This window comes from Oncorhynchus mykiss, chromosome 3, assembly GCF_057628025.1.
Source record: "Oncorhynchus mykiss isolate SJ-2025 chromosome 3, ASM5762802v1, whole genome shotgun sequence".
Taxonomy (NCBI): domain Eukaryota; kingdom Metazoa; phylum Chordata; class Actinopteri; order Salmoniformes; family Salmonidae; genus Oncorhynchus; species Oncorhynchus mykiss.
In genome coordinates this window covers 17,794,033-17,815,000 of record NC_143024.1, presented here as the reverse complement: position 1 = coordinate 17,815,000, position 20,968 = coordinate 17,794,033, and the positions used below count along the sequence as shown (strand labels likewise).

Here is a 20,968-nt window from a genome sequence, read left to right as displayed (position 1 = left end):
TCCTGAGGTGCTGACTTGTTGCACCCTTGACAACTACTGTGATTATTATTATTTGACCATGCTGGTCATCTATGAACATTTGAACATCTTGGCCATGTTCTGTTATAATCTCCACCCGGCACAGCCAGAAGAGGACTGGCCACCCCTCATAGCCTGGTTTCTCTCTAGGTTTCTTCCTAGATTTTGGCCTTTCTAGGGAGTTTTTCCTAGCCACTGTGCTTCTACACCAGCATTGCTTGCTGTTTGGGGTTTTAGGCTGGGTTTCTGTACAGCACTTTGAGATATCAGCTGATGTAAGAAGGGCTATATAAATACATTTGATTTGATATGCTGAGCACTTGTTGGCTGCTTTTCCTTCACTCTACAGTCCAACTCTTCCCAAACAATCTCAATTGGGTTGAGGTCGGGTGATTGTGGAGGCCCGGTCATCTAATACAGCACTCCATCACTCTCTTTGGTCAAATATCCCTTACACAGCCTGGAAGTGTGTTTTGGGTCATTGTCCTGTTGAAAAACAAATGATTGTTTCACTTCACTAAGCGCAACCCAGATGGGATGGCGTATCGCTGCAGAATGCTGTGGTAGCCATGCTGGTTAAGTGTGCCTTAAAATCTAAATTATTCACAGACAGTGTCACCAGCAAAGCACCCCCACACCACCTCCTCCCAACTTCACGGTGGGAACCACACATGGAGATCATCCGTTCACCTACTCCGTGTCTCACAAAGACATGGCAGTTGGAACCAAAAATCTCAAATTTGGACTCATCAGACCAAAGGACAAATTTCCACCGATCTAATGTCCATTGCTCGCGTTTCTTGGCCCAAGCAAGTCTCTTCTTATTGGTGTCCTTTAGTAGTGGTTTCTTTGCAGCAATTGGACCATGATGGCCTGACTCACAAAGTCTCCTCTGAACAATTGATGTTGCGATGTGTCTGTTACTTGAACTCTGTGAAGCATTTATTTGGGCTGCAATCTGAGGTGCAGTTAACTCTTAAGGAACTTATCCTCTGCAGCAGAGGTAACTCTGGGTCTTCCTTTCCTGTGGCAGTCCTTATAAGAGCTAGTTTCATCATAGCACTTGATGGTTTTTACAACTGAAATGTTCCAGAGTGACTGACCTTCATGTCTTAAAATAATGGACAGTTGTTTCTCTCTGCTTATTTAATCTTTTCTTGCCATAATATGGACTTGGTCTTTTACCAAATAGGACTATCTTCTGTATACCACCCCTACCGTTTAACAAGGCACACATGTTAATGGAAATGCATTCCAGGTGACTACCTCACGAAGCTGGTTGAGAGAATGCCAAGAATGCCAAGAGTGTGCAAAGCTGTCAATCAAATATAACATTTTTTATTTGTTTACATTTTTTTGGGTTACTACATGATTCCATGTGTTTTGACATCTTCACTATTATTCTACAATGTAGAAAATAGTAAAAATAAAGAAAAACCCTTGAATGAGTAGGTGTGTCCAAACTTTTGACTAACTTTTGATCAAACGTTTCCATCATATATATTTTTTAAATAACATCAACATTGCCACACTATGGAACGCGTCTGTCAGCTACTGAAATGAGGGGGAAACGGTTGAGCTCTGGCCATTATTTTTATTTGACCTTTATTTAACCAGGCAAGTCAGTTAAGAACACATTCTTATTTTCAATGGAACAGTGGGTTAACTGCCTGTTCAGGGGCAGAATGACAGATTTGTACCTTGTCAGCTCGGGGGTTTGAACTAGTCCAACGCTCTAACCACTAGGCTACCCTGCCGCCCGATGGAGGGTTGATATGCTCCTCCGTTAGTAACTGCCAACGGGTAAAGCCTAGAGGGGGGAGTCAGGTTCTCCCACTCAGCAAGATGTTGATTGATTTCCTGTCTATATACAGGTCCGTCAAAAGGAGCATGACATCTGACAAGCCTAATGGAAACGAATAGGTCAACCATAAGGGAATGAAAAGCTTTACCATAATTCAGTGTGGTTCAGTAATGTAGAACATGTAGCCATGACTACTGCTTTAGTTATCAGATACATTAACGTGAACCATGCATCTGGATACAGTCTAACCCTGAAGCTTGCACACATTTGACGTTGATCTACAGAGCATGACTCAATGATGTTCTACTTACTCTACTACACCCAAACTTGCTCTATAGTCTCTAGACTAGTGCTAAACAATACACAGAAGATGCAGAAGTCCAGTTTGTCTCTTTATTCAGAATAATAAGCGTAAATTATAATACAGGCAAACGGTTAAGACATTCAGAATGGATGGAACAGTAACATACAGTACTCTCCCAGAGTGGTTACTATGGTGATGGAGTACAGCGTGAGAGAGAGAGAGAGAGAGAGAGAGAGGGGATGAAGGGTCATTCACAACACTAGCTCACATGTCAACATGTAGAGGAGAGAACTATATACACTGTAATGCCTCAGATGTCATATGCTGTCATACACACACACACACAGTATATTGTCTGCACGCACAGATATGAACACTCAGGCACATGCTTGTGCAGAAAGACATGACTACAGACAAAGACGGGCCCACACACTGGCACAGAGGCAGATGCAAAAGTCAATAAACAATCTAGCTATGGCCACACAGCATCCTCCCTTTGTGACTGAGGAGAGGAGAGAGGGGGATGCTGTATGCTGTCTGCCAGGGACAGAGGGAGGAGAGGAGAGAGGGGGTTGCTGCATGCTGTCTGCCAGGGACAAAGGGAGGAGAGGAGAGAGGGGGTTGCTGCATGCTGTCTGCCAGGGACAAAGGGAGGAGAGGAGAGAGGGGGTTGCTGCATGCTGTCTGCCAGGGACAGACGGAGGAGAGGAGAGAGGGGGTTGCTGCATGCTGTCTGCCAGGGACAAAGGAAGGAGAGGAGAGAGGGGGTTGCTGCATGCTGTCTGCCAGGGACAGAGGGAGGAGAGGAGAGAGGGGGTTTCTGCATGCTGTCTGCCAGGGACAGAGGGAGGAGAGGAGAGAGGGGGTTGCTACATGGTCTGCCAGGGACAAAGGGAGGAGAGGAGAGAGGGGGTTGCTGCATGGTCTGCCAGGGACAGAGGGAGGAGAGGAGAGAGGGGGTTGCTGCATGGTCTGCCAGGGACAGAGGGAGGAGAGGAGAGAGGGATGAGGTAGTGGAGGGTTAGAGCTCAACAGGGGAGAGGAGAAATACATAGCTAGCTGAACTGATGTGTACGAGTCAACTTGTTCAAAGGCACTTGGAAAACGAGGAAGTCGATTATAGTGGTTTCCAAACGTCAGGATGCGGTTTGGTTTCAGAGAAAAGGCTTGGGTGCGTGTCTGTTAAAACTCTGTACTTACAGTAAGGGAAAAAAAACGATAAAACATATCTGAGTAGAAAATAGCATAAACGTATTTGAGTAAAATAGTTTGGCAACTAAAATCACAGAGTACTTAAAATTACAAAACAAGGCATCTCAAGCAACTGTATAAAAGTGATGCATAGCCAGCCGTTCAGAGCAAAGTATGCCGAAGTCAGTGGTTCAACACACAAAACCTTCATTTAAAACCTCACTGGTAGAGTGCTGCAATATCAACAGTCACCAACAGAGGGGGCTGTATCCCATTATCTGATTCACCAGTCGTGTGGATGGGAAACTGAAGTTACACACACACTAATCTAAGGTACCCTAATGTTGGAAAATTGAAACCTAACAAAATATGTTTTAGTGTCACATACACTGGATAGATGCAGCCATAGTAGTACAGCGCCCCTGGAGCAAATCAGGGTTAAGTGCCTTGCTCAAGGGCACATCGACAGATTTTTCACCGTCTTGGCTTGGGTATTCGAACCAGCGATCTTTGCGTTACTGGCCCACCGCTCTACCTGCTAGGCTACCTGCCACCCAGATTAAGACCTGTGGGGGGAAAACTGATCGTAGATCTGTGCAGCATTATACATTAGAGTAGCTTCCTTTCCTGCTGTATGTATATCCTGTCCTAGTTACTGATCTGAAAACACTACTACTCCTTCTACCTAGACCTGCCAGTAGACATCCGCCATATTGCTTTGGCTTTATTCCACAGCCCCTGTTTGCTGACGCAGCTCATTTACTAAAGGCATAGCAGTTGTGCATTACATGTTCTCTGGCGTTGTTAAGTTTGTTTTTAGTTCAGGAGTTCATCTGTATCACTCAGACAAAGTCTCTATGGCATGTCTAGTCAGTGGCCTGTCCATGTAGTGTGGGGCTATGATGATACACAGGAAGGATTAGACATTAGAATGTATGGAGTTCCAACTGTTCCAATCGTTTCCATTCACTGACAGTTCCATTTAGCTCCCAGTACAGATGTACTTCCTGAATGATCTGGATCTATAGCTGGCCAATCCTTCTTCATGTCACTCTGGGGTGGGGTGGTGGGAGGGGAAGTAAAGTTATAGTTCAAGGGTCAGAGGTTATTTGAGGTTAAAGACTGCCAATAGCGGGCGCTCCTCCCTCTTCTGCCAGGGGCTCTTCTTCTCCTCCTCCTCCTCCTCTCCGTGGTCATCAGGGGCAACAGACAATAGGGCCGGTTGGTCATGCTCAGTCCTGAAGACCACGCCCTCGGTCTCTGTGAGTGGGGGTGGAGAGGAGGAGGAGGGGGAGGAGAGGGGTGAAGGAGCCTCTTCCTGTATCATCCCCTCTCCTCTGTCCTCCTGCTCTACTTGTTGATGTCCCTGTGTGTTCTGCAACCCTGGACCTAAAGGGCTGTCCTGGGGGCTACACTCAGGAGTCTCCCCCTCCAGGTCATCCACATATACCAGCTGGGTGTAGGCCATGGCAGGAGGGCCGCTCTTTGTCCTCCCCCTCTCTCTGTCTTTCTCTCTTTCCCTCTCTCCTACCTTCCTCTCTACCTCCCTCCCCCTCCGCCCTGCTCTGGGCTCATTCAGGTCCACCCCGGAGTCCAGACTTGCATCGTTTCCGTTGACATGTCTACCACCACTGTTGTTACCATGGCTACCTCCTCCACCTGGATTCCCCTTGGCTTGCCCAGCCCGCTGCAAGTCTATGTAAGAGTGTCTGATGGCGTTAGACCGACCGTCCAATGAGACGAACCAGGCGCGCGGGTGTGTGAGGGGCTTCCCTCCCCGCAGTTCCATCAATTTCCTCTCAGCCAATAGCGTGTCCTCGCCGTTCATTTGCATAATCCCTGACTGCCCAAGTGCTGACGGGATAGACAGGGACTCTGATAGGCTGCTCCACTCCCCTTGCCCCTCTCCTTGTCCCTGGTTGGCTGAGGCAATAGCATAATCGGCGTGTGTTTGCCCCAGGGGCTGCTGGGAGTGTGAGGCGTTGAGCTCAGCCTGGATGGTCTCCAGGTCACTCTGCTGGTCAGTCTGTAAGAACAGGGCCTGGCCACACAGCGGGTGCTCCCCCGGCAGGCGCATGTAGTGGGCTGGGATCACCAGGGTGGGCCGGATCCTCCTGGGGTAACCGTCTCCTCCACTCAGCAGGTCCACGGAGCCACAACACAGCAGCTGGCCCGGCCTGGGGAGGGAGAGGGGCAGGGAGCCCAGGTGGTCCACAGACCGGGACAGGAGGTAGTCTGGGGGTCTGCGCTCACACCCCTCCCCTCTGATAGGGGAGACAGGTGGGGAGCAGGGCGAGGTAGCCTCACGCACACTAGTCCCGCCCTCCCCAACACCACTCAATTGACTTGCTGACGCCTGCACCTGATTTGAGGAGGAAAGTCTATCTGGGAGCTGATTGATGGATGAGCAGATGGAGGTGTATGATTGGCGGTAGCCGGCATCCGTCCCGGCGGAGAGGGCTGACTTAAACGGGAACGTCTCCACAGACTGACGGTAATCTCTGCTGCGCGGCGTCAGGTTGCCTAGCGACGAGCCATGACGACTTCGGCTGTGGTTTCCTAGAGACATGCGACTGTGGTTGCCATGGGAGACCAGGTCATGGCGATCGCAGGAGGAGGGTTTGAGCATGGGCGTGGTCATGTCGGGTTCTGCTGTCGTAGAGACCAGCTCCAAATGAACCTAGAGATGTGATAAGGTTTTAGTGTCAGTTTCACAGACAGTAGCGCTATGCCATTATCTAACATGCTCTTCAAACAGAATACACAGAACACACAGGGAACAATACCATCAATACACACTAACACAAAAGTGAAAAAACTCAACAGAATATTAGCTGTGATTATAACAATAGAAAGTGCAGTGGCAGTTCCAAAGTGCAGTGGCAGTTCCAAAGTGCAGTGGCAGTTCCAAAGTGCAGTGGCAAAGGGAGAAAGCATGTTAGTATGAAGAGACCAGTGGTCCCTGGCCTGGATGTTGACTGACCTCGCTGTTAATGAGGTGGGACATGGAGGTGGACTGGTCTCTCTTACTGCCCTCCAGACCAGACGACAGAGTCAGCTTCCGCTGGGACAGACGAGGCTTCACACAACCACGCCTGGAAAGAGACAGAGACAGGGAGACAGGGAGATAGTGAGGGAGAGACAGGGAGATAGTGAGGGAGAGACAGGGAGAGAGAGAGAAACGGGGAGATAGTGAGGGAGAGACAGGGAGAGAGAGAGAAACGGGGAGATAGTGAGGGAGAGACGGGGAGATAGTGAGGGAGAGACAGGGAGAGAGAGAGACGGGGAGATAGTGAGGGAGAGACAGGGAGATAGTGAGGGAGAGACAGGGAGATAGGGAGGAAAGAGAAGACAGTCCTGTTGAAACTCAAGACTGCTTCACTCACGCACAAGACACTTATGACAGTCAGCAGGGAAGTCCATTGATCCAGACAGACCTGCAGTAGTACAGTAGTAGACAGAGCAGGCAGAGAAGGATGACAGCCATGCCTCCCAGTATGGCCAATAGGAAGACTGTGTGGTACGTACTGATGTCCTTTGCCACCACTGGACCTGCAGAAAGACACATTCTTAAAAAAAAACATTTTTTTTAAAGGTTCACAGAGGAAGTTTTACCTGTTTTAAATGTGTGTGTTGGTACCTGTGTCTAGTGGGGACGTGGTGTGTGTTGGTACCTGTGTCTAGTGGGGACATGGTGTGTGTTGGTACCTGTGTCTAGTGGGGACATGGTGTGTGTTGGTACCTGTGTCTAGTGGGGACATGGTGTGTGTTGGTACCTGTGTCTAGTGGGGACGTGGTGTGTGTTGGTACCTGTGTCTAGTGGGGACATGGTGTGTGTTGGTACCTGTGTCTAGTGGGGACATGGTGTGTGTTGGTACCTGTGTCTAGTGGGGACATGGTGTGTGTTGGTACCTGTGTCTAGTGGGGACGTGGTGTGTGTTGGTACCTGTGTCTAGTGGGGACATGGTGTGTGTTGGTACCTGTGTCTAGTGGGGACGTGGTGTGTGTTGGTACCTGTGTCTAGTGGGGACATGGTGTGTGTTGGTACCTGTGTCTAGTGGGGACGTGGTGTGTGTTGGTACCTGTGTCTAGTGGGGACGTGGTGTGTGTTGGTACCTGTTTCTAGTGGGGACGTGGTGTGTGTTGGTACCTGTGTCTAGTGGGGACATGGTGTGTGTTGGTACCTGTGTCTAGTGGGGACGTGGTGTGTGTTGGTACCTGTGTCTAGTGGGGACGTGGTGTGTGTTGGTACCTGTGTCTAGTGGGGACGTGGTGTGTGTTGGTACCTGTGTCTAGTGGGGACATGGTGTGTGTTGGTACCTGTGTCTAGTGGGGACATGGTGTGTGTTGGTACCTGTGTCTAGTGGGGACATGGTGTGTGTTGGTACCTGTGTCTAGTGGGGACATGGTGTGTGTTGGTACCTGTGTCTAGTGGGGACATGGTGTGTGTTGGTACCTGTGTCTAGTGGGGACGTGGTGTGCGTTGGTACCTGTGTCTAGTGGGGACATGGTGTGTGTTGGTACCTGTGTCTAGTGGGGACATGGTGTGTGTTGGTACCTGTGTCTAGTGGGGACGTGGTGTGCGTTGGTACCTGTGTCTAGTGGGGACATGGTGTGTGTTGGTACCTGTGTCTAGTGGGGACATGGTGTGTGTTGGTACCTGTGTCTAGTGGGGACATGGCAGCCACCCAGTATCCCAGCTGAGGGGCGATGTAGGTTAGGCTGAGCTGGTCTCCCTCCCTCTGGACATAGCCCAGACTGCTCTTCAACCAGGCCCCTACAAACAAACACAGAGAGAGTTAGAGATATACTCTTCAACCACAGTAAATCAGTGTAAAGCTTTTGGCCTAGTCACTGTGCTGCTGCAGTTCTCCAGCCAACCACTGGGAGGCAGCAGACTCACAGTGACACAGTCATAACTCACACTGGCCAGGAGCCATATGAGCTAGAATCATCATAACATAGCCAGACACAGTCATTGTGTAAGATGATGTAACACGGCCTGGACAACGATCTAATGTCCGTTTTTATTTGTCACCATTGGTATGATAAGGATTTGTGGTATGTAGGCTGATCCAAGATCTGTGTATGAGAGGGGCTATGACAGTGCAGTAGTGGTCTCTGCAGGGGATTCTCTGTCTATTATAGATGATCTGATGCAACCCAATTAGAAGGGAAGAACTAATGTACAGGGAGGGGGAGAGAGAAACAAGAGAAGGAGAGAAATGCCTGTGACTCAGCATCTTTATGAAGCGCTTCGCCTCCCTCACACACACAGTCGTCATCGATCCCCATGGACCAAGCACAGCTAAGCACAGAAACAGCCCAACCCAGCACAGCCCTGTCCTCTTGAGGAGTCAACTCTCACTGGATGACCTTTTACATCAGTGTATTGTATCCTCTGGCCGTAAGGCATCACACACACACATATGTACACACACACAAACACACGCAAGCATGCACACAGAGTCAATACTGGTCACCTTTACATTAGTACAAGTCCTTTGTGAGAATTTGTAGGAACGTCATCATGAACTCTGTTCAGATTTGAACTGGATGGTATTGGCATCATTAACTCCTCTCTGTAATGTATGGACATCATTAACTCCTCTCTGTAATGTATGGACATCATTAACTCCTCTCTGTAATGTATGGACATCATTAACTCCTCTCTGTAATGTATTGACATCATTAACTCCTCTCTGTAATGTATGGACATCATTAACTCCTCTCTGTAATGTATCGACATCATTAACTCCTCTCTGTAATGTATGGACATCATTAACTCCTCTCTAATGTATTGACATCATTAACTCCTCTCTGTAATGTATTGACATCATTAACTCCTCTCTGTAATGTATGGACATCATTAACTCCTCTCTGTAATGTATTGACATCATTAACCCCTCTCTGTAATGTATGGACATCATTAACTCCTCTCTGTAATGTATTGACATCATTAACTCCTCTCTGTAATGTATGGACATCATTAACTCCTCTCTGTAATGTATTGACATCATTAACTCCTCTCTGTAATGTATGGACATCATTAACTCCTCTCTGTAATGTATGGACATCATTAACTCCTCTCTGTAATGTATTGACATCATTAACTCCTCTCTGTAATGTATGGACATCATTAACTCCTCTCTGTAATGTATTGACATCATTAACTCCTCTCTGTAATGTATGGACATCATTAACTCCTCTCTGTAATGTATGGACATCATTAACTCCTCTCTGTAATGTATGGACATCATTAACTCCTCTCTGTAATGTATTGACATCATTAACTCCTCTCTGTAATGTATGGACATCATTAACTCCTCTCTGTAATGTATGGACATCATTAACTCCTCTCTGTAATGTATGGACATCATTAACTCCTCTCTGTAATGTATTGACATCATAAACTCCTCTCTGTAATGTATTGGCATCATTAACTCCTCTCTGTAATGTATTGACATCATTAACTCCTCTCTGTAATGTATGGACATCATTAACTCCTCTCTGTAATGTATTGGCATCATTAACTCCTCTCTGTAATGTATTGACATCATTAACTCCTCTCTGTAATGTATTGGCATCATTAACTCCTCTCTGTAATGTATTGACATCATTAACTCCTCTCTGTAATGTATTGACATCATTAACTCCTCTCTGTAATGTATTGACATCATTAACTCCTATCTGTAATGTATTGGCATCATTAACTCCTCTCTGTAATGTATTGGCATCATTAACTCCTCTCTGTAATGTATTGGCATCATTAACTCCTCTCTGTAATGTATTGACATCATTAACTCCTCTCTGTAATGTATTGGCATCATTAACTTCTCTCTGTAATGTATGGACATCATTAACTCCTCTCTGTAATGTATTGACATCATTATTAACTCCTCTCTGTAATGTATTGGCATCATTAACTCCTCTCTGTAATATATTGACATCATTAACTCCTCTCTGTAATGTATTGGCATCATTAACTCCTCTCTGTAATGTATTGACATCATTAACTCCTCTCTGTAATGTATTGACATCATTAACTCCTCTCTGTAATATATTGACATCATTAACTCCTCTCTGTAATGTATTGGCATCATTAACTCCTCTCTGTAATGTATTGGCATCATTAACTCCTCTCTGTAATATATTGACATCATTAACTCTTCTCTGTAATGTATTGACATCATTAACTCCTCTCTGTAATGTATTGACATCATTAACTCCTCTCTGTAATGTATTGACATCATTAACTCCTCTCTGTAATGTATGGACATCATTAACTCCTCTCTGTAATGTATTGACATCATTAACTCCTCTCTGTAATGTATTGACATCATTAACTCCTCTCTGTAATGTATGGACATCATTAACTCCTCTCTGTAATGTATTGACATCATTAACTCCTCTCTGTAATGTATGGACATCATTAACTCCTCTCTGTAATGTATGGACATCATTAACTCCTCTCTGTAATGTATTGACATCATTAACTCCTCTCTGTAATGTATGGACATCATTAACTCCTCTCTGTAATGTATTGACATCATTAACTCCTCTCTGTAATGTATTGACATCATTAACTCCTCTCTGTAATATATTGACATCATTAACTCCTCTCTGTAATGTATTGGCATCATTAACTCCTCTCTGTAATGTATTGGCATCATTAACTCCTCTCTGTAATATATTGACATCATTAACTCTTCTCTGTAATGTATTGACATCATTAACTCCTCTCTGTAATGTATTGACATCATTAACTCCTCTCTGTAATGTATTGACATCATTAACTCCTCTCTGTAATGTATGGACATCATTAACTCCTCTCTGTAATGTATTGACATCATTAACTCCTCTCTGTAATGTATTGACATCATTAACTCCTCTCTGTAATGTATGGACATCATTAACTCCTCTCTGTAATGTATTGACATCATTAACTCCTCTCTGTAATGTATGGACATCATTAACTCCTCTCTGTAATGTATGGACATCATTAACTCCTCTCTGTAATGTATTGACATCATTAACTCCTCTCTGTAATGTATGGACATCATTAACTCCTCTCTGTAATGTATTGACATCATTAACTCCTCTCTGTAATGTATGGACATCATTAACTCCTCTCTGTAATGTATGGACATCATTAACTCCTCTCTGTAATGTATTGACATCATTAACTCCTCTCTGTAATGTATGGACATCATTAACTCCTCTCTGTAATGTATTGACATCATAAACTCCTCTCTGTAATGTATTGGCATCATTAACTCCTCTCTGTAATGTATTGACATCATTAACTGCTCTCTGTAATGTATGGACATCATTAACTCCTCTCTGTAATGTATTGGCATCATTAACTCCTCTCTGTAATGTATTGACATCATTAACTCCTCTCTGTAATGTATTGGCATCATTAACTCCTCTCTGTAATGTATTGACATCATTAACTCCTCTCTGTAATGTATTGACATCATTAACTCCTCTCTGTAATGTATTGACATCATTAACTCCTCTCTGTAATGTATTGACATCATTATTAACTCCTCTCTGTAATGTATGGACATCATTAACTCCTCTCTGTAATGTATTGACATCATTATTAACTCCTCTCTGTAATGTATTGGCATCCTTAACTCCTCTCTGTAATGTATTGACATCATTAACTCCTCTCTGTAATGTATTGGCATCATTAACTCCTCTCTGTAATGTATTGACATCATTAACTCTTCTCTGTAATGTATGGACATCATTAACTCCTCTCTGTAATGTATGGACATCATTAACTCCTCTCTGTAATGTATGGACATCATTAACTCCTCTCTGTAATGTATGGACATCATTAACTCCTCTCTGTAATGTATTGTTGACATCATTATTAACTCCTCTCTGTAATGTATCGACATCATTAACTCCTCTCTGTAATGTATTGACATCATTATTAACTCCTCTCTGTAATGTATCGACATCATTAACTCCTCTCTGTAATGTATTGACATCATTAACTCTTCTCTGTAATGTATCGACATCATTAACTCCTCTCTGTAATGTATTGAGTCTGGATGGTAATTACATCATTAACTCATTAATTACATCATTAACTACAAATACTTAGGTGTCTGGTTAGACTGTAAACTCTCCTTCCAGACCCATATCAAACATCTCCAATCCAAAGTTAAATCTAGAATTGGCTTCCTATTTCACAACAAAGCATCCTTCACTCATGCTGCCAAACATACCCTTGTAAAACTGACCATCCTACCAATCCTCGATTTTGGCGATGTCATTTACAAAATAGCCTCCAATACCCTACTCAACAAATTGGATGCAGTCTATCACAGTGCAATCCGTTTTGTCACCAAAGCCCCATATTCTACCCACCATTGCGACCTGTACGCTCTCGTTGGCTGGCCCTCATACTCATCGCCAAACCTACTGGCTCCATGTCATCTACAAGACCCTGCTAGGTAAAGTCCCCCCTTATCTCAGCTCGCTGGTCACCATAGCATCTCCCACCTGTAGCACATGCTCCAGCGGGTACATCTCTCTAGTCACCCCCAAAACCAATTCTTTCTTTGGCCGCCTCTCTTTCCAGTTCTCTGCTGCCAATGACTGGAACGAACTACAAAAATCTCTGAAACTGGAAACACTTATCTCCCTCACTAGCTTTAAGCACCAACTGTCAGAGCAGCTCACAGATTACTGCACCTGTACATAGCCCACCTATAATTTAGCCCAAACAACTACCTCTTTCCCTACTGTATTTAATTCATTTATTTATTTTGCTCCTTTGCACCCCATTATTTTTATTTCTACTTTGCACATTCTTCCACTGCAGATCTACCATTCCAGTGTTTTACTTGCTATATTGTATTTACTTTGCCACCAAGGCCTTTTTTTGCCTTTACCTCCCTTATCTGACTTCATTTGCTCACATTGTATATAGACTTGTTTATACTGTATTATTGACTGTGTGTTTGTTTTACTCCATGTGTAACTCTGTCGTTGTATGTGTCAAACTGCTTTGCTTTATCTTGGCCTGGTCGCAATTGTAAATGAGAACTTGTTCTCAACTTGCCTACCTGGTTAAATAAAGGTGAAATAAAAATAAACTCCTCTCTGTAATGTATTGACATCATTAACTCCTCTCTGTAATGTATTGGCATCATTAACTCCTCTCTGTAATGTATTGACATCATTAACTCCTCTCTGTAATGTATTGACATCATTAACTCCTCTCTGTAATGTATTGACATCATTAACTCCTATCTGTAATGTATTGGCATCATTAACTCCTCTCTGTAATGTATTGGCATCATTAACTCCTCTCTGTAATGTATTGGCATCATTAACTCCTCTCTGTAATGTATTGACATCATTAACTCCTCTCTGTAATGTATTGGCATCATTAACTTCTCTCTGTAATGTATGGACATCATTAACTCCTCTCTGTAATGTATTGACATCATTATTAACTCCTCTCTGTAATGTATTGGCATCATTAACTCCTCTCTGTAATATATTGACATCATTAACTCCTCTCTGTAATGTATTGGCATCATTAACTCCTCTCTGTAATGTATTGACATCATTAACTCCTCTCTGTAATGTATTGACATCATTAACTCCTCTCTGTAATATATTGACATCATTAACTCCTCTCTGTAATGTATTGGCATCATTAACTCCTCTCTGTAATGTATTGGCATCATTAACTCCTCTCTGTAATATATTGACATCATTAACTCTTCTCTGTAATGTATTGACATCATTAACTCCTCTCTGTAATGTATTGACATCATTAACTCCTCTCTGTAATGTATTGACATCATTAACTCCTCTCTGTAATGTATGGACATCATTAACTCCTCTCTGTAATGTATTGACATCATTAACTCCTCTCTGTAATGTATGGACATCATTAACTCCTCTCTGTAATGTATGGACATCATTAACTCCTCTCTGTAATGTATTGACATCATTAACTCCTCTCTGTAATGTATGGACATCATTAACTCCTCTCTGTAATGTATTGACATCATAAACTCCTCTCTGTAATGTATTGGCATCATTAACTCCTCTCTGTAATGTATTGACATCATTAACTGCTCTCTGTAATGTATGGACATCATTAACTCCTCTCTGTAATGTATTGGCATCATTAACTCCTCTCTGTAATGTATTGACATCATTAACTCCTCTCTGTAATGTATTGGCATCATTAACTCCTCTCTGTAATGTATTGACATCATTAACTCCTCTCTGTAATGTATTGACATCATTAACTCCTCTCTGTAATGTATTGACATCATTAACTCCTCTCTGTAATGTATTGACATCATTATTAACTCCTCTCTGTAATGTATGGACATCATTAACTCCTCTCTGTAATGTATTGACATCATTATTAACTCCTCTCTGTAATGTATTGGCATCCTTAACTCCTCTCTGTAATGTATTGACATCATTAACTCCTCTCTGTAATGTATTGGCATCATTAACTCCTCTCTGTAATGTATTGACATCATTAACTCTTCTCTGTAATGTATGGACATCATTAACTCCTCTCTGTAATGTATGGACATCATTAACTCCTCTCTGTAATGTATGGACATCATTAACTCCTCTCTGTAATGTATGGACATCATTAACTCCTCTCTGTAATGTATTGTTGACATCATTATTAACTCCTCTCTGTAATGTATCGACATCATTAACTCCTCTCTGTAATGTATTGACATCATTATTAACTCCTCTCTGTAATGTATCGACATCATTAACTCCTCTCTGTAATGTATTGACATCATTAACTCTTCTCTGTAATGTATCGACATCATTAACTCCTCTCTGTAATGTATTGAGTCTGGATGGTAATTACATCATTAACTCATTAATTACATCATTAACTACAAATACTTAGGTGTCTGGTTAGACTGTAAACTCTCCTTCCAGACCCATATCAAACATCTCCAATCCAAAGTTAAATCTAGAATTGGCTTCCTATTTCACAACAAAGCATCCTTCACTCATGCTGCCAAACATACCCTTGTAAAACTGACCATCCTACCAATCCTCGATTTTGGCGATGTCATTTACAAAATAGCCTCCAATACCCTACTCAACAAATTGGATGCAGTCTATCACAGTGCAATCCGTTTTGTCACCAAAGCCCCATATTCTACCCACCATTGCGACCTGTACGCTCTCGTTGGCTGGCCCTCATACTCATCGCCAAACCTACTGGCTCCATGTCATCTACAAGACCCTGCTAGGTAAAGTCCCCCCTTATCTCAGCTCGCTGGTCACCATAGCATCTCCCACCTGTAGCACATGCTCCAGCGGGTACATCTCTCTAGTCACCCCCAAAACCAATTCTTTCTTTGGCCGCCTCTCTTTCCAGTTCTCTGCTGCCAATGACTGGAACGAACTACAAAAATCTCTGAAACTGGAAACACTTATCTCCCTCACTAGCTTTAAGCACCAACTGTCAGAGCAGCTCACAGATTACTGCACCTGTACATAGCCCACCTATAATTTAGCCCAAACAACTACCTCTTTCCCTACTGTATTTAATTCATTTATTTATTTTGCTCCTTTGCACCCCATTATTTTTATTTCTACTTTGCACATTCTTCCACTGCAGATCTACCATTCCAGTGTTTTACTTGCTATATTGTATTTACTTTGCCACCAAGGCCTTTTTTTGCCTTTACCTCCCTTATCTGACTTCATTTGCTCACATTGTATATAGACTTGTTTATACTGTATTATTGACTGTGTGTTTGTTTTACTCCATGTGTAACTCTGTCGTTGTATGTGTCAAACTGCTTTGCTTTATCTTGGCCTGGTCGCAATTGTAAATGAGAACTTGTTCTCAACTTGCCTACCTGGTTAAATAAAGGTGAAATAAAAATAAACTCCTCTCTGTAATGTATTGACATCATTAACTCCTCTGTGTAATATATTGACATCATTAACTCCTCTCTGTAATGTATTGGCATCATTAACTCCTCTCTGTAATGTATTGACATCATTAACTCCTCTCTGTAATAAATTGACATCATTAACTCCTCTCTGTAATGTATTGAGTCTGGATGGTAATTACATCATTAACTCTTCTCTGTAATGTATTGACATCATTAACTCCTCTCTGTAATGTATTGACATCATTAACTCCTGTCTGTAATATATTGACATCATTAACTCCTCTCTGTAATGTATTGGCATCATTAACTCCTCTCTGTAATGTATTGGCATCATTAACTCCTCTCTGTAATATATTGACATCATTAACTCTTCTCTGTAATGTATTGACATCATTAACTCCTCTCTGTAATGTATTGACATCATTATTAACTCCTCTCTGTAATGTATGGACATCATTAACTCCTCTCTGTAATGTATTGACATCATTAACTCCTCTCTGTAATGTATTGACATCATTATTAACTCCTCTCTGTAATGTATTGACATCATTAACTCCTCTCTGTAATGTATTGACACCATTAACTCTTCTCTGTAATGGATTGACATCATTAACTCCTCTCTGTAATGTATTGACATCATTAACTCCTCTGTGTAATGTATTGACATCATTAACTCCTCTCTGTAATGTATTGGCATCATTAACTCCTCTCTGTAATGTATTGACATCATTAACTCCTCTCTGTAATGTATTGACATCATTAACTCCTCTCTGTAATGTATGGACATCATTAACTCCTCTCTGTAATGTATGGACATCATTAACTCCTCTCTGTAATGTATGGACATCATTAACTCCTCTCTGTAATGTATTGACATCATTAACTCCTCTCTGTAATGTATTGACATCATTAACTCCTCTCTGTAATGTATTGACATCATTAACTCCTCTCTGTAATGTATTGGCATCCTTAACTCCTCTCTGTAATGTATTGACATCATTAACTCCTCTCTGTAATGTATTGGCATCATTAACTCCTCTCTGTAATGTATGGACATCATTAACTCCTCTCTGTAATGTATTGGCATCCTTAACTCCTCTCTGTAATGTATTGGCATCATTAACTCCTCTCTGTAATGTATTGACATCATTAACTCCTCTCTGTAATGTATCGACATCATTAACTCCTCTCTGTAATGTATTGACATCATTAACTCCTCTCTGTAATGTATTGACATCATTAACTCCTCTCTGTAATGTATTGACATCATTAACTCCTCTCTGTAATGTATTGACATCATTAACTCCTCTCTGTAATGTATTGACATCATTAACTCCTCTCTGTAATGTATTGTCATCATTAACTCCTCTCTGTAATGTATTGACATCATTAACTCCTCTCTGTAATGTATCGACATCATTAACTCCTCTCTGTAATGTATTGACATCATTAACTCCTCTCTGTAATGTATTGACATCATTAACTCCTCTCTGTAATGTATTGACATCATTAACTCCTCTCTGTAATGTATTGACATCATTAACTCCTCTCTGTAATGTATTGACATCATTAACTCCTCTCTGTAATGTATCGACATCATTAACTCCTCTCTGTAATGTATTGACATCATTAACTCCTCTCTGTAATGTATTGTCATCATTAACTCCTCTCTGTAATGTATTGACATTATTACTCCTCTCTGTAATGTATTGACATCATTAACTCCTCTCTGTAATGTATCGACATCATTAACTCCTCTCTGTAATGTATTGACATCATTAACTCCTCTCTGTAATGTATTGACATTATTACTCCTCTCTGTAATGTATTGACATCATTAACTCCTCTCTGTAATGTATTGACATTATTACTCCTCTCTGTAATGTATTGACATCATTAACTCCTCTCTGTAATGTATTGACATCATTATTAACTCCTCTCTGTAATCTATTACATCATTAACTCCTCTCTGTAATGTATTGAGTCTGGATGGTAGTTACATCATTAACTGGATGGTATTTACATCATAAACACACAGAGGTAAACCAGCTCCTTTCTAACAGTATGTGACATCATTCAGCTCAGTACTCCACAACATCACAGAACAAAATACATGCTGTCAGTTAAACTAGCAGAACAGGTTTAACCAAGTCTGTGTGTGTCTTTTGCTCAAGCATCTGTGTGTGAGAGTTTGTGTGGGTCTGTATGCTCAAGCATCTGTGTGTCTGTGTGAGAGTTGGTGTGTGTGTGCTCAAGCGTCTGTGTGTGAGAGTTTGTGTGTGTCTGTGTGCTCAATATTCTGTGTGTGTGTGCGCGAGTTGCTGTGTGTGTGCTCAAGCATCTGTTTGTCTGTGTGAGAGTTGGTGTGTGTGTGTGAGCGAAAGAGTTGGTGTGTGTGTGTGTGTGTGTGTGTGTGTGAGAGAGTTGGTGTGTGTATGCATCTGTGAGAGTTGGTGTGTGTGTGTATGAGAGTTGGTGTGTGTGTGTGAGAGTTGGTGTGTGTGTGTGTGAGAGTTGGTGTGTGTATGCGTCTGTGAGAGTTGGTGTGTGTGTGTGAGAGTTGGTGTGTGTGTGTGAGAGTTGGTGTGTGTGTGTGTGTGAGAGTTGGTGTGTGTTATCCCCTCTCCATGTGCAAGCCTAGACAACAACACAGTCCCTCCTAACATTGGCTTCTTTGTGTGGAGAAAGAATGATCAGGCAGAAATATTTCTGGAGAAATCTCAAACACACTCGCTCGCACACGCACACACACACACACAAACTGGTCACTGGAGAAACTCAATTAAAGCCCCAGGTCTGTTAGGTTTGTTATTTGGGGGTTGCTAGGGAAACGGTGGACTGAAACACAGAGGACCAAAGGTGTCTGTTTCTGGGAAATATTAATCCCATACAGTGTGCGTGTATTGACACAAGGCTACATACCCTCTGACTATAAGGCATCCTGGGAACAGTGGCTTTCAATGTCAATCATGTAAAGGGTCACCCAGTGAGAGAGTTGACTCCTCAGGAGAACATGGCTGTGTTGGGCTCGGTACAGTACAGTGTGTGATTGTTTACACCTATGTGTATATCTGTGTGTGTGTGTGTGTGTGTGTACCTCAGCTTGACTGGTTCAAGCACTACTCTGGCTACCCTCCTAAATCACTCCACTGCTGTCTGAGTCAATGATCTACGGCTGACTACACCTCTACTGATCTGGGGAGGGAGGGATTTCCAAACAGGTTAGGCTACATTTCCTAACCAATCTTGTGATGTGGATGTAATCAGGAACAAGAAGTATTGTGTTTTAATACGGTGCGTTACGTCCAATAATATGTCAGATAATCTTTTATAAAGTTCTCAATTATTCCATTCATAACTCTGCCACACTGTAATCTCCCGTCTCACTGTACAGTGTGTGTGTGTGTGTGTGTGTGTTGCACTCTGGTACGGTTTTTCCTCCCAGTTCCTTTAAAAAAAAGTATGTAGTGATGCATTTCCCAGCCTGACTGAGATACACACATCCCATCAACTTTCAGGAAACATAGATCCCACTGATGAAGGATGCAGAAGGGTAGACACACACAACATGTACCTTACCCTACTGATTAGAGGTTCCGAGGGGAGGAATTCTGCTCCCTGCTCAGAAAAACTGAAAAGCTGTGTGTTTGTGTACTCACCTAGACTGGGGTCAAACCTCCAGGCTGGGATGTGTTGGTTCTCCTTCAGGCCGCAATTGGCCGGTAGAGAGATGGAGATGCTGATTGGGCAGTTCACCTGGAGCTCCACCCCCTCACTGGCAAATAGGTGGACAGAGATGGCCGCCACTGGAGTCAGCTCAAACCTACGCTCACTTCCTGTTAGAGGAGAAGAGGAGAGCCAAAAGAGAGGTGTAGTGAGAGGGAGTGCGAGAGGAGAGGTGTAATGAGAGGGAGTGAGAGGGAGAGGTGTAATGAGAGGGAGAGGTGTAGTGAGAGGGAGAGAGAGAGGAGAGGTGTAGTGAGAGAGGAGAGGTGTAGTGAGAGGGAGGGAGAGAGGAGAGGTGTAGTGAGAGGGAGGGAGAGAGGAGAGGTGTAGTGAGAGGGAGGGAGAGAGGAGAGGTGTAGTGAGAGGGAGGGAGATAGGAGAGGTGTAGTGAGAGGAAGGGAGAGAGGGAGGAGAGGGAGAGGGAGGGAGGGAGGGAGGGAGGAGAGGGAGGGAGGAGAGGGAGGGAGAGAGGAGGGAGGGAGAGAGAGAGGAGAGGTGCAGTGAGAGGGAGGGAGAGAGAGGAGAGGTGTAGTGAGAGAGAGGGAGAAAGAGGAGAGGTGTATGTAGTGAGAGAGAGGAGAGGTGTAGTGAGAGAGAGAGAGAGGAGAGGTGTAGTGAGAGAGGGAGAGAGGTACAGTGAGAGAGAGGGAGAGAGAGGAGAGGTACAGTGAGAGAGAGGGAGAGAGAGGAGAGGTGCAGTGAGAGGGAGAGAGAGGAGAGGTGCAGTGAGAGGGAGAGAGAGAGGAGAGGTGCAGTGAGAGGGAGAGAGAGAGAGAGGAGAGGTGTATGTAGTGAGAGGGAGAGAGAGGAGAGGTGTAGTGAGAGAGAGAGGAGAGGTAGTGAGAGAGAGAGGAGAGGTAGTGAGAGAGAAAGGAGAGGTGTATGTAGTGAGAGGGAGAGAGAGAGGAGAGGTGTATGTAGTGAGAGGGCGAGAGAGGAGAGGTGTAGTGAGAGAGAGGAGAGGTGTAGTGAGAGAGAGGAGAGGTAGTGAGA

At 43.3% G+C, this 20,968-nt stretch overlaps 1 protein-coding gene across 2 annotated transcripts in view; it reads right to left on the bottom strand.

The window, feature by feature from the left end:
* Positions 1 to 2,201: 2,201 nt before the first annotated feature.
* LOC110520771 (protein FAM171A1) overlaps positions 2,202 to 20,968 on the bottom strand; it is a 47,250-nt gene continuing 28,483 nt past the window's right edge. For both annotated transcript variants that reach the window (XM_036967158.2, XM_090223179.1), the window contains 5 exons: positions 19,909 to 20,085; positions 7,978 to 8,094; positions 6,755 to 6,869; positions 6,301 to 6,412; positions 2,202 to 5,997 (listed from right to left, as the gene is read on the bottom strand). In XM_036967158.2, the coding sequence (XP_036823053.2) occupies positions 4,423 to 5,997; positions 6,301 to 6,412; positions 6,755 to 6,869; positions 7,978 to 8,094; positions 19,909 to 20,085 (2,096 nt within the window). In that variant the 3' untranslated portion in view covers positions 2,202 to 4,422. The remainder of the gene's footprint in view (positions 5,998 to 6,300; positions 6,413 to 6,754; positions 6,870 to 7,977; positions 8,095 to 19,908; positions 20,086 to 20,968) is intronic.